The 12,574-nt window shown below is 47.4% G+C and overlaps 1 protein-coding gene across 1 annotated transcript in view; it reads right to left on the bottom strand.

Moving 5' to 3' along the window:
- The window catches only part of FRMPD4 (FERM and PDZ domain containing 4), a 793,238-nt gene that overhangs the window by 16,604 nt on the left and 764,060 nt on the right, over positions 1-12,574 (bottom strand). The window contains exons 8-10 of the mRNA XM_080831215.1: positions 10,991-11,122; positions 7,096-7,215; positions 1,400-1,536 (exon numbers count right to left, since the gene is read on the bottom strand). Coding sequence (XP_080687341.1) covers positions 1,400-1,536; positions 7,096-7,215; positions 10,991-11,122 — 389 coding nt within the window. The remainder of the gene's footprint in view (positions 1-1,399; positions 1,537-7,095; positions 7,216-10,990; positions 11,123-12,574) is intronic.

Genomic DNA, 12,574 nt, shown 5'->3' with positions numbered 1-12,574 from the left:
AGTCAGATGCTCAACTGACTGAACCACCCAGGCACCCCTCGTATCTTTATAATCGGATCACAAGTCCTTTATGCTTATGTGTACTTTCCGCTGGCCTCCCGTGAATCCCACATAAAACGCTCAGTGAACAGGTGAATAAATTAGTTAATGAGAACATTATCATAGACTGTAAGAGTCTTACTCAAGCCAGTCATCTCTGGGAGGTTTCTGACGGTACCAGATTCCAACCAGCCAAACGTGGGGACGGACAATAAGAACAGAAATGCATTTTAATGGTCCGAAAACCATGGCGGGTTGCTCAGGCCGCCTTTTCACACGGAGGCCCGTATCATCCGTGCCCAGGAATGCACGAAAGGGGAACGGATGAGGGGGCAAGGGTGTCCGACTGAGTGTAAGACCCCTCTGGGAGCTGAGTCTCTGTGAGGCGACACTCACAGCCCGTGTGGCACGAAAGACATAAGCCATCCGCGAGAAAGAGCGAGCCGAGAACGGAAAGCCCGAGGTTCTCAAATTGTACGTGAGGATTTGTCCCTCGGTGTAGACGGGAGAACCGAGAGTTGTGAGACTAGGGGCCTCGGAGTCAGCAACCTGGAGCTCGCACCGTCCCCCCCACAGGCTCACGAACTCTGTTGAGAAGAAGCGATTTTATTCCCTGGTGGGTCAGCCCGGCACGCAGGAATTTAGAAAGGCTTGACACGCAGCCCCCGGGGAAGCTTCTCCGGCAGGTCGGATTTCACGTAGCTTGCCCACCCCTCGTGCCCATGGGGAGGGCTCTAAGGCCTTATTGTTATGTGGAGATGTGGCTCCTGTCCTGCCATAAACCTTGAAATACGAACACTGATCAGAGCTGCCAAGATTAAGGGAGGGGCTGGCAGCCTAAGCACAGGTGCTTCCACCCATCCCACGGACCATAGCACAAGGTGGAGCCCCCCCACCCCGCACCGGACCTGGGTTCGAATCCTGAGCCCTCTAGCTAGTAGCCCCGGCACTCAGCCAAAGCCTTTTGTCCTACCGTGCCTGGGTTGGCTCATGTGTAAAAGACAGCAAAAAGGCTAGTTCTCTCCCAGGGACGTCATGAGAATGAAAGACCTTCATGCCTGAAAAGTGCGGAGACCAAAGCTTGGCTTAGAATCAAGTCCGTGCGGGACTTTGAGAACCTACGCTTCAGGTGAAATCCAATCCTCCTTTGTACCACGATTCGCTAAAGGCGGCTTATGGAAGAAGTGGGTCTCTCCCCCTCAGAAAGGGACGCGATGTGCGGACGCGGTGTCCCTGTTGAACCAACGCCCCGCCGCAAACGTGATCAATGTTGGAAACAGAGACAGACGTCAAAAATACCCTTGGGCGTTAGGGAGGGAGCGTCCCGGGGCCTGAGTCGCCTCGGAGGCTCAACACTTACTCGATGTACTTGAGGGAGATTTTCTGCGTTTGCTTGGTGGTCACGGTTGCGATGTACATTTGCAAAGCCGCCAGCCGCAGGGCTATGTCGTACTTCAGCTCCGGCCCAAACCGCTCCTGCACCACGTCGTTACAGCTCTGCAACAGACACCAGCAGAGGGCGCCACGGGTCAAAGAATGCGCCGCCGCGCGCTGCCTCGGGGACAGGCGACAGCGCTTCCCCAAGGAGGCCAAACGTGCAAACCTTTCCCCCAGGCCGCTCGGAACCCGGTCTGAGCTGGACTGCACGCACACAGACGCAGAGACCACGCGCAACATGCCACATTCACTGACAAGTGAGCTGCTATTTAACTGTCGAGCTTTTTGTAAGAATAATTAGGAATTTAGGTCGGTCTCCTAACACAGGGCCCGCAAAAGAACACGAAAAGCACATGTGGCTTCTGCTGAGGCTGGAATCCTGGGTTCGAATCCTATTCCTCCACTACAGAGGGGAGGGCACTTGGGCACGCAACCTAAATGTTCCGTGCCTCAGTTTCCTCTTTTGTAAATTGGGGACAATACTGCTCCCCATTTATAGGGTTACGGTGAGGATTAAATGAGGTAACAACGTCAAGCCCTTAGGGCTCTATCTGGTATGTTTTAAGTGTTTGGAGGCCTACACAGCTGTCACCAGGAATATCTTTAACTTCCTCTTCGCTGTGTAGAGCAGCTTTGGGGAGGTGGAGTCAGCAAGGCGATGGACAGTAGCAGCTCTGGACTCACCCTCCCCCACCCTGCGCCACCCCCACTCCCCCCTCTCCCGCTCGCTTCAGAATCCTGGTTTTGCCAATGCCCCCCTGCACACATAACTTCAACCACTTTACTCTCGCAGCCTCAGTTTACTCATCTGTGCAATGGGGATTTGTGCTAACGACCTCACTGGGGGTTGTGTGAAGACTGCGAGAGCTACACATCAAAGCCATGCACTGGTGCGCTCGGTAAAGGGCTGCTATGGAAATCCTGGGTTCATTCCAGTGCTGCCCGCCACTGCTGGGACTCTGAGAGCACCATCTCATGTCCCCCGGCCTCAGTTTGCTCATCTGTAAGAGGGAAATGCCTACATCATACGGTGATGAGCGGCAAATTGAACAGTGGCCGAGAAATGTGCTAAGTCTTTTTTTTTTTTTAACGATTTTATTTCTATATTTGACACAGAGAGAGCACAAGCAGGAGGAGTGGCAGGCAGAGGGAGAGGGAGAAGCAGGCTCCCTGCTGAGCAGAGAGCCCAATGTGGAGCTCGATCCTAGGACCCTGGGATCATGATCCGAGCCAAAGGCAGTGGCCTAACCGACTGAGTCACCCAGGTGCCCTGAAAGGTGCCAAGTCCGCTGGGACCACAGTGACTGGCTTTCTAGTGGTGTGCTCAGTCGTCAGGAGCAGGGCACAGGGCTACACATCACCGGGAAGCACCGTATTGCTTCATTATATCCTGCATGTGTGTGCACATGCATTTTTCCAGAAAACTAGGCTAGTTCCTTCTTCCTTGTTTGTCTTGTTCTGAGATTTCAAGGGCAAAATGGTCTCAGAAACTGTTTGGCTCTTTTCCAAGAAAAGCACATCCGTGACCCCTTCCTATATCGACTTGACTCAGTGGGAACACGTACCCCTGTACGGTTTCTGCGCAGAATATTTACCTTTCAAATACTTACCGATGCCCTAGTAGGGTCATATGACGCATGCTCTGTCCCTATGTTCTAGGTTTGTGCCTCTCGGCTTATCCCTTCACCCCTAAGAGGGAAGTCCCATTCTAACCCTGCCTCCGTCCTTCATTCTGTCTTCCGCCTTTGCTTCTCCTCCACATCTCACACCTGCCTGGACCACAAGCACTCGGTGCCCGAAGCAGGTCCGACAGGGGGGCGGGACACAGGGCGGTCTGAGTGACGGCGGCCTCGGAGGGCCATTCCGGGCTGCCATTTTGTGTTCATTTTGGGTTTCTCAGTTACTTCCAAGGGCCTAAAGGGTGTCCATTAAGGGGCACCATGGGGTAGAGCGTCACCTTACAGTCTCGTGAAGGGTGACGGTGAGGAAGGCACGGGGCCCAGTGCCAGGCCATCACAAGCCCGTGATGCTTGCTGGTCAATCATTTTACCGACTGGCTTCCTTCTAGGACTGCTATCGCAGGTCACGGTGAACCAGGATTTCAGCGCAGGATTGAGAGACGAAAGCTTTGATCCTTGGCTCTATCAACCACGGAGCGAAGGACCTCAGATGTGGCATTTCATCTCTCGAGCCTGTTTTATTACCTGGAAAGTGGGCTAACTCTCAAGGGTGTTGGCACACCTCTTAAGGTTGTTGCGTAAATTGGAATGTGTTTTATTAGGGTGAGTCACCGCCATCGTTTCTCCGAGGAGTTGTGACTGGGACTGCTGCTTCCCATCCCTTCCGTACCCTGTGTTTAACCAGACTTCGGGCTGAGGTTTTTGTCAAGGTGATTAGTCACTTAATTACATTACATAATGAGTTCAGACAGACCCTGGAGAATCACCAAGAAGTCTGACGTATATGTCGTGTGGGACAGATCATGCTTTTATAACTCATAACTACAGGACTTCAAGTACAGTTCACACAAGCAAACAGCGGTCACGGATGTGCTGCAGCGGTCCTCACGGGCTCTATTCTAGGCCTAAAACAGTTCATTTACAATAGACAGGTTGGGTATTAAAAAGGAAACCAACGCTGCGCTGAGACAGCGGGCAGGAAATTATGAATTAAAACTGTCTGAAGGGTTAGGGTTTTCTGTTACTATATATGCTAAAATCTGTAAGATACTTCATGGCCCATTAGTGAGTGGGAGGTTAGCAGAGAGTGCCTCTATTTTCATTGTCATGGTTCATCCAGAGTCAACGGCTGTTGTCCGCCACAGGAACCCACTAAGCTGAACGGACTTTGGTCTTTGTCATACGAGCGATAGCACTTTTGCTTACTCTTCTGTTCTCTAGGCTAATTTTCCTATATCCTTTTAGGGCCTTAGAATCGACACTGGCACCCAGCACCATTTGCAGACCCACTGACTTCTGTTAGGTAAGTTGTCTTAGACATACCTCACATGCTGCGAGACCCAGGCTGATGCCAGGAAATTCTCATTTCCTATTCTTGGTGGCAGACATAGGAGATGACGGTAGCTTAGTTTCAGTCCACCACACGTGGCTTCCCACCTCCCTCCCTCCCCCCACTGGCTACCCCTTGAAGAGCTGACTGGCTGGTCCATCAGCCATGCAACAGCCAAGGCGGGAAAGGAGAAACATCATCTGTGATTTTTTCGAGTCCCCAAGCGAGATCCCCAGGCAGGGACAATGGTTTGGAAGCGTCCTCTTGTGAATGGAAGGAGTACATAATTATAGAGAATGACAAGTGCATACATCTGTCTACACCAGTGCTCTGACTGGCACCTGTAACTATCTCCTTACAACTAACAAGATTAAAAAAAACCTAGTGTATCCTCTGATCTGCTATGGCAAAGCCCAGGGTTGAGTCTTAACAGCAATGACGGGGATGAGGCGGTCACATCTGGGTTCTTCGGCTGGCCGGGGGGAACAGGGGTCCAGGTGACCGAAGTGGAACATTTTAAAAACCCAGGTCTTGACAGTTTCATGTTTCTTGATGAACAGGGCACGCTGAATTGGACTTGGCTTTTCCAAATGACTCAGGGTTATCTTCAGGAACATTAATCATCCTACTGAGCCGGAAGTAGTACGGTCTCTTCCAAAGACCACGGAGGTGGGGGAATGTTTAAGCGGGCCTTGCCCTTAGTGCCCCATCTGCTGGAATGTTCTAGTACACATTCTGCTTTTTTTTTTTTTGTCCTTCAACTTAATTTCTGTGCTCTAGGGCTTATTGCCACTTTAATTTATGTCACCATTCCTAACCTCTGGCATTTATCTTGTCTAGGTCTCTCTGCCATCTTCTACTGGTTTTCTTTATCCACTCAACTTTTTAAAGACCACAGAAGTTTTGAAATAAACAAGAAAATACTGAGAATAGGAAAACAAAAACCAGTGTATTAACTACCTAGAATTAACAAAGGTTTCTTTTTTTTTCCCCTTTTTCTAACTTCTTTTTTTATTTCTTACAGTCCAGAAATCCTTGCCTTATATAGATGTGCTCAGCCAAAGGGAGCACGTCTTTGGGGGGTTTTTGGGGCCTCGTTTTGGTATTTTCTCCCCCCCCCCTTTTTTTTGGTGCCAGGGGAGGTTACATTTAGGTTTACAATCTCTTTGAGTAGATGATGTGAGATGCTTAAACTTCAGGTAAACGGGCTCTTACTGTTTAATGTGATTGTACTGGGAATTTAAGTGAGAGTAATGGGAAGCATTTACGGAAAAATACAGGAATATCTCCTAAATGTCAAATGAGTAAATTCCCTCTGGGGCAAACTAGCAAAGATTTTCATCTCTTGAAACCTTGTTTTTTGAGAATTGTAACCCAAAATCGGAGATAGTCTGCAAAAGATACTATTTTCACAAAGTCTTGTTGCTTTGAAATTAATTATTCCATTATAAGGAATATCACACTTCAGAACAATTGAAGCACCAAATAAATGAATCAATAAAGGAGTAAAGAAAGGAGAAAGAAAAGAGAATATTTTTTATAGTAGAATGCCAATTAATAAATGAAGAAGAAATAATGGAATTAGAAAAATCATCATTTTGAACCATTGCAGTAATAATGGATTCGGGCAAGAACCATCAGTGAATACTAAAACCAGTAAGTGAAAGGGTATTAAGAAAGTTGCAAGTGCCTCTCCACAAATTACTTATTAATTGTAAAAAAAAATAATAACTTCTCAATGGATAAATTTGGAGAACATCGCCGTAACCAAGAGTCAAAGTCAACCTCATCATTATGGGGACAAACAGACAACATCTACCCCTCAATGTGATGCACTAAGGATGACACGAAGACATGCCTGTCTTTCTTCTGCCCAAACGACATAACCTCAACCTTATCAGGAGAAATTTGAGAAAAATGAGAGGTTGCTACAAAATAACTGACCTGTACTCCTCAAAACTGTTTGGTGTCGAAAGTCAAAGAAAGGCTGAGGAATATTCTGGACTTAAGGAGCTGAAGTGACACGACAATTAGATGCAAAAATGGGATCCTGGCGTGGATCCTATTATAGAAAAAATGGGTTTCTAGAAGAAAAAGGCCATTTGGGGGACAGTAGGCAAAATCTGGGTATAGACTGTACACCAGGATGGAAATGTATCTGTTAAATTTTCTTATTTTGTTAATTGTGCCACAATGATGTAAGAAAAGGCCCTTGTTACTAGGAAATCCACACAGAAGTAGTTGGGGTAAATGAGCAGGATTTGGTAAATGACATTCATGTGGTTTAGGAAAAAAACGTGTGTGTGTGCGCACCTGTGCAGGCATCTCAAGGGGGAATGCGTTCTCACTAAAGTATGGTAAAATGTGAACAACTGGTGAATCTGGGTGAAAATTATCAAAATTCTTTTACTACTCTTGTAACTTAAGCATGAAATGATTTCAAAATCAAAAGGGAACATTTAAAAAAAGCACCATGGAATCATTTCACAATGCATGGAGCTTGGGGTGGGGGACAAAGAGAAAGATCCCAGAGGAAAGAATTTAGGAGCAAAACCCCGCGTTAATTTATCCCCCAATATTAATATAAAAGGTGCTCAAATTCTCACATACCTGGACATAGAGATACTCGAAGGCAACCGGATCTCTCCTTAAAAGGTCAATTGGATCCTTTGGGACGAAGCTAATTCGGAAAAGACACCTCATCTTATGGGAGCTCGGTCGCTGTGTCACCTAGAAGATCAGACCAAACGTAAGACTCCTTCACTACTGGCAGAGGGTCATGGAAGCACAGGCAGCTTTGTTTCAACACCAAGGAAGAGTGGTCAATGTTCTTTTACGATGTCTCCTAGATACCAACTCCCCGAAAACCGCACATATCCTATGTCGTGTTCCCCAGAAGCTAACCCTGAGATAAGGGACCTGCTGAGGAACTGCTCCCGGGAGAGGCTGGTAAGGGAGTTGGGGGAGCAGGTCAGGCAGGAGAGGAGCCAACAAGGGCATAGTGTGCAGAGGTGGGTAGCTACAGCCTAACCCACAGGGGACTCAGGAGGATTACCTACACCCCAGAGCCATGGGGACCTGAGCCAAAGGACCACAGATCAGCCATCGGTTTCAGGCTGTCCCAAGGGGGTCTGAATTTCCAAGTGTGGAAAGAATGGGCGACTGCAGTCTATGGGCAGTCCTCTGAAGATCTGAAGATGCTGGTGCAGGAAGTGATAGCGCACCAAAACTACGGTGGGGTGGGGGGGGTCAAGCGGGGGATCCGGAGGGAGACCACAGAGACTGTGATTATTGTATGACATGGCTGTGGGTTTTTTTTTCAATGAGACTCCAGACTGACTGCAGCAGGGAAAGCAGGAAAATGTCACCCTCGGATAACAATGCTTTGGAAAGTCAGAAGACAAAAGTTTTGGCCTGAGCACTAAATCTGGAGTCCATGAGTTTCCAAACTACCCCAAACGTTCCATAACGGGACACTGTTCAAGTTGTTCAAGGGAGCTTAGAATACACCACAGGTTCTTTAGGGCTAAGGACCATGGATTGTTTGGTTTTCCTCTTTTATAGCACAGCATATGCCAACTATTAGGCGTTAAGTTTCTTAATTCCTTTTGCAACTGAAGGGAATCAGCCAATGTAATAGTAGGTGCTTCATAAACAGCCGAATGAATACAAGATACTGGACTCCAAGGAAGAAGGTAAAAGCTCTTCGATTTCCCTTAAAGAGGTCAACACGATGCACCTGAACCATGCACCACGAACCAACAGTTGCTCTACTTGTAGTTTCATATACTTGTGTGTGCTTTTCTATGTATCTGTACGTAGCTTCATGGCCTTGTAACTCCTTCGTTACAGAGGACAAATCTGGCAAAATAAAAATGTTTGTGAACGGCAATTGAAAATTCAAAATAAAAATAACAATAGCTTTATTGAACACCATGTTGTGTGCGTGCGCACACATTCTTCTAGTCGCCATCCCTACTTTTGTTGAGCTGAAGAATTTCAATGGGAAAACACTCCTTTTAAAGGTGTAAGGCATCCTGAGAAGCAGTAACACTGACCCAGCTTTCTGGCTGTGGGTGGGATTACAGAGCTGACTGGACTCAACAGCCCATGGGCTGGGGGCTTGCTCATCACCAGCTGAAGGTCAAGCAAACCAGGAAGAAGAAAATGTGGGAACTCCAAGAGGCTGGAAGCACTGCTCAGGCCTGCTGTGGGGTTGTAAGGTGAGGTCATAGGGTATTTTGTCAGAAGGCCTGGGCTGAGATTAGAAAGTTGGATTATCATTTCATTACTGGTTAGAATCTATCTTTCTCAAATTTTCCACAAGCGATCTTGAGTCTACTTTTATCATCAGGAGATTTTTTGAGAAATCATGTAATGCAAAAAAAAAGTGCTTTAGACTCATGAAAATGCAGTTCCTAAAAAGAACAATTCCTGAAACAAACAAGAAAACAATTTCCTGGAAATTTGCAGTAGTATGTAAATAGACAATAATATTTTGTATGTAAAGTTTACTTTACATACAAACTGCCAGAAATTCAGAGCTGTTTAAAAGTTCTTTGGGGGGTTCTCACCAAAATGGAATTTTTTCAATGATTAATTTAAATGATTTTTGTTATTGGACACATTTCTTATACTTACTCTCCCTTTCTGCCATGCCTATAAATATTTTGGTGATCGAACCTTTCATACGCAACGACTTTCAAAAGGCATACAGCTGGTTAGTCTCAGGATATTTAAATCAATCAATTTTCTTTCTAGAGAGCATACTTAAAGTTTTAACACTTTGCTTTTAGTTCTGGCTAAACACGAAACAAAGCCTCTTTTAGAAAGATAAGGGAAGAATCAGGGTTAGGGGCTTTTTGTTTCCTTTTAAGATTCGAGTGGAAATTTAATAACTGGAAATCAATCTGGAACGAGAAATTATGTGTACCTAGCACCAAGAGGGACTGAAAAAATCTCTCTCCAGCTAAATCAGCAAGCAGTTTTCCCATGAAGGCTATGCAATAGATAGAAGTTCAGAGGGATAGTCTAACTGCAAATATCAGAAAATTGTGGGAGGTGTCATTAGGCTCATAGCAACTGGCTGTACGCCCATATACCCTTGACATTTACTGCTCCCAGCTGAAGGCTGCTCACTGTAAACACCTGTGACCATAGGCCAGTGCCCGACAGCCCTGCACAGCCAGGGAGTGACTGCCCTCAGGAGCAGCCCACCACCACCACCAGCAAGGGACAAATGCCCCCGCACCCCACCCCTTAGGTGGGATACCTCTGCAGCGCGTTCTCCACTGGCTTGCAGTGTTTCCCAGTAGGACCGAGCTCCAGCTGCCCACAGAGGAAACTGGCTCGTTACCTTGCTCTCTACCGGCACCCCCATTTTCCCCATTTCCTTTCCTCTTCCTCTCCCAGCATTTCCCAATATTGCCTCCCAGTAAACCCCGTGCCCCCAAACCCTTGTCTTAAGTCCGGCGTCTGGAGGAACTCCAAGCCAAACTCCTTTCACATGGGGGAATTCTGATTATCAGGGCTTGTTCCCCTAGAACAGATTATAAAAGAAGACCTCTGTTTCCAAGGGAGTTTTGGCACAGGTTAGTAAACAACATGTGATGTGATTTCAAATATCTATAGGTTGATTTAAACCTCATAAAGAGAGGTCAAGTGGAGGGAGAGGGCTACAAATGAACACCAGCGAGCGCTTGTCACTAATTCCCTGCACCGACTCGGACCGAATCTAGAGATTTAGGGATGTTGTGGGAGCAAACTTCCTGGTAATCCATCCATCTGGGGGCACCTTGACTCCTTGCTTCTCCTCCTGGTCTGCCCACGTGTCTCCCTCCCCCCCGAAAGTCCCCTTATCACCGAGCTCTCCTACAGAAAGGGAACTTGTTGAAGTCCCTTATACTTCCAGCAAACACCCTGCTTGTGTCGAATCACAAGAGAAGTCAGGGTGCCACACTGAATTCGGCAGCCAAGCAGCCTGCTTGTCTCCCGACAGAACAGATGGGGGTGGCATTTTGGTAAGCAGCAACTGGGACGCACTGGCAGATCACATGTTTACAGTGGGCAGCCCTGGGGCAGGGATTTCAAGCTTCCACAAATAGTCACCAGTGTGCACTCAGAACTTAAGACGAAATATGATATTGGCTTGATTTAAGTAATCGCAGGAGCTAGTTTCTTTTGAACAGTTTCAAGAGATCAACGGTCAAAACAGGTGAGCAAGTCATTTCCCATAACACAAAATAGGACCGACGGAGGCCCATTCCCAGCGAGTAGCTGCTGAGTCTTTGATAATTCTGGATGTGGCACCGACTGACAGTCTATGAGAAATTGACAAAAAGGGCAAATGTTACCTTGAGATGTGAAACCCCTTATGAATGCCAGGGCATTCGTTAGTGGAGATACCCGGGGCTGCAGCGAGCAAATTTAAAGGATTCGAGAGGACAGGGGATTTCTGGGGCCGGGTAGCCTCTGCTCTCACCTGGGGGGGTGTAATTTCACACACCTGAGTTAGAGTCTCCTGTTCATGAAGCAAGAGCAGCTTGGTTCCAGCCCCTTCCGTCCTCTGCTCCAGCATGAGGGAGAAGTGTTCGATGCCTTTGATGGAAAGCTTTTCTTGAAGGGTCAAGATGACATCCTTGTAGAGGAAACACGGATAAGATGCCGTCAGAATCGGCAGAGCTCCCTCGCAGAGTTTAGCAGGACGGAAAAGTGTTGCACAAACGGGCTTCAGATCTCTGCACTGTGTACCTTTGGTTCATTCCGAAGCTTGATGCTCCTCCTCCTGACCTCGCCCACCACCCCAAATCACTACGGAGCTCAGAAACAGGGACGCAACAGGTTGATCGAGCTGGAGGAGGCCCTTCCTTGACCCACAGAGCTGATCAATCCATGGCGGAGGGGAGAGGGTTCAGGTCCCCTTGCCTCCAAATGGGGTGGTGATCAAACCACTTCATAAAGCGGTCTACTCTCGGGGGTGGGCAAAATACCCCCTGCATGCCAAATCCAGCCCACCACCTGTTTGTTTGTGTAAATAAAGTTTTATTGAAACGCAGTCACGCTCATCTGTTTCTGTACTGTCTATGGCTGCCCTTGCCCCTTGCATTGGCAACAGAGACTGTGCGGTCTGTGAAGCCCAAGATATTTGCTGTCTGGTCGTGTACAGAGAAAGTTTGCTGACCCTTAGTCTATACTTCGGGTTTTTTGTTTTTGTTTTGTTTTGTTTTGTTTTGTTTTTGAGAGAGAGAGAGCACAAGCTGGGGAAGGGGTGAGGGGAGGGGCAGAGGGAGAGAGAGAATCTTAAGCAGACTTCACACTCAGCATGGAGCCTCACAGGGGGCTCGATCCCACAATTCTGAGATCATGACCTGAGCCAAAATCAAGAGTCGGAGGCGGGGCGCCTGGGTGGCTCAGTCAGTGAGGCCTCTGCCTTTGTCTCAGGTCATGAGGATCCCAGGGTGTTGGAATCAAGCCCCTAGTTGGGCTCCCTGCTCAGTGGGGAGTCTGCTTCTGCCTCTCCCTCTGAGGCTCCCCCTGCTTGTGCTCTCTCACTCTAGCACTCTCTGTCTCAAATAAATAAATAAATAAAATCTTAAAATAATTTTTTAAAAAAGTCAGATGCTTAACCCACTAAGCCACCCAGACGGCCATAGTCTCTCCTTCCGGTAAGGGCATGCGACAGTGGTCAGGAATGTGGGCTCTGGAATGCGGCCTCTACTCCCAGCTCGACTTCACAGTATCTGTGCAGCTTAAGGCAAGTTATTTAACTTCTAAGTGTCTTCATGTCCTTGTCTATAAACTGGGGATGCTACCAATACCTGCCTCAGAACAGACGTAAGGACTAAATGAGTTCACAGAGAACACATTTACTGTAGCGCTATTTGATATAGAGGTAGGGGGCTATAACAATACACACACATTCGCTTTTACTTCACATCCCTGGGGAAAGTAGAAGGAGCAGGCTTTGTTAGCAATCTTTGGCAGGATTAAACATTTATGATGAGGTGGGTGTTCTATACATAAGCACTTGTTTACTGCAGTGCAAAACAGATGTCTTTGAAAATGAAGAAAGAAACACCATTTTTTTCCC

This window comes from Martes martes (assembly GCF_963455335.1).
Source record: "Martes martes genome assembly, chromosome: X".
Classification (NCBI taxonomy): Eukaryota; Metazoa; Chordata; class Mammalia; order Carnivora; family Mustelidae; genus Martes; species Martes martes.
This window is presented reverse-complemented; position numbering and strand designations above follow the sequence as displayed.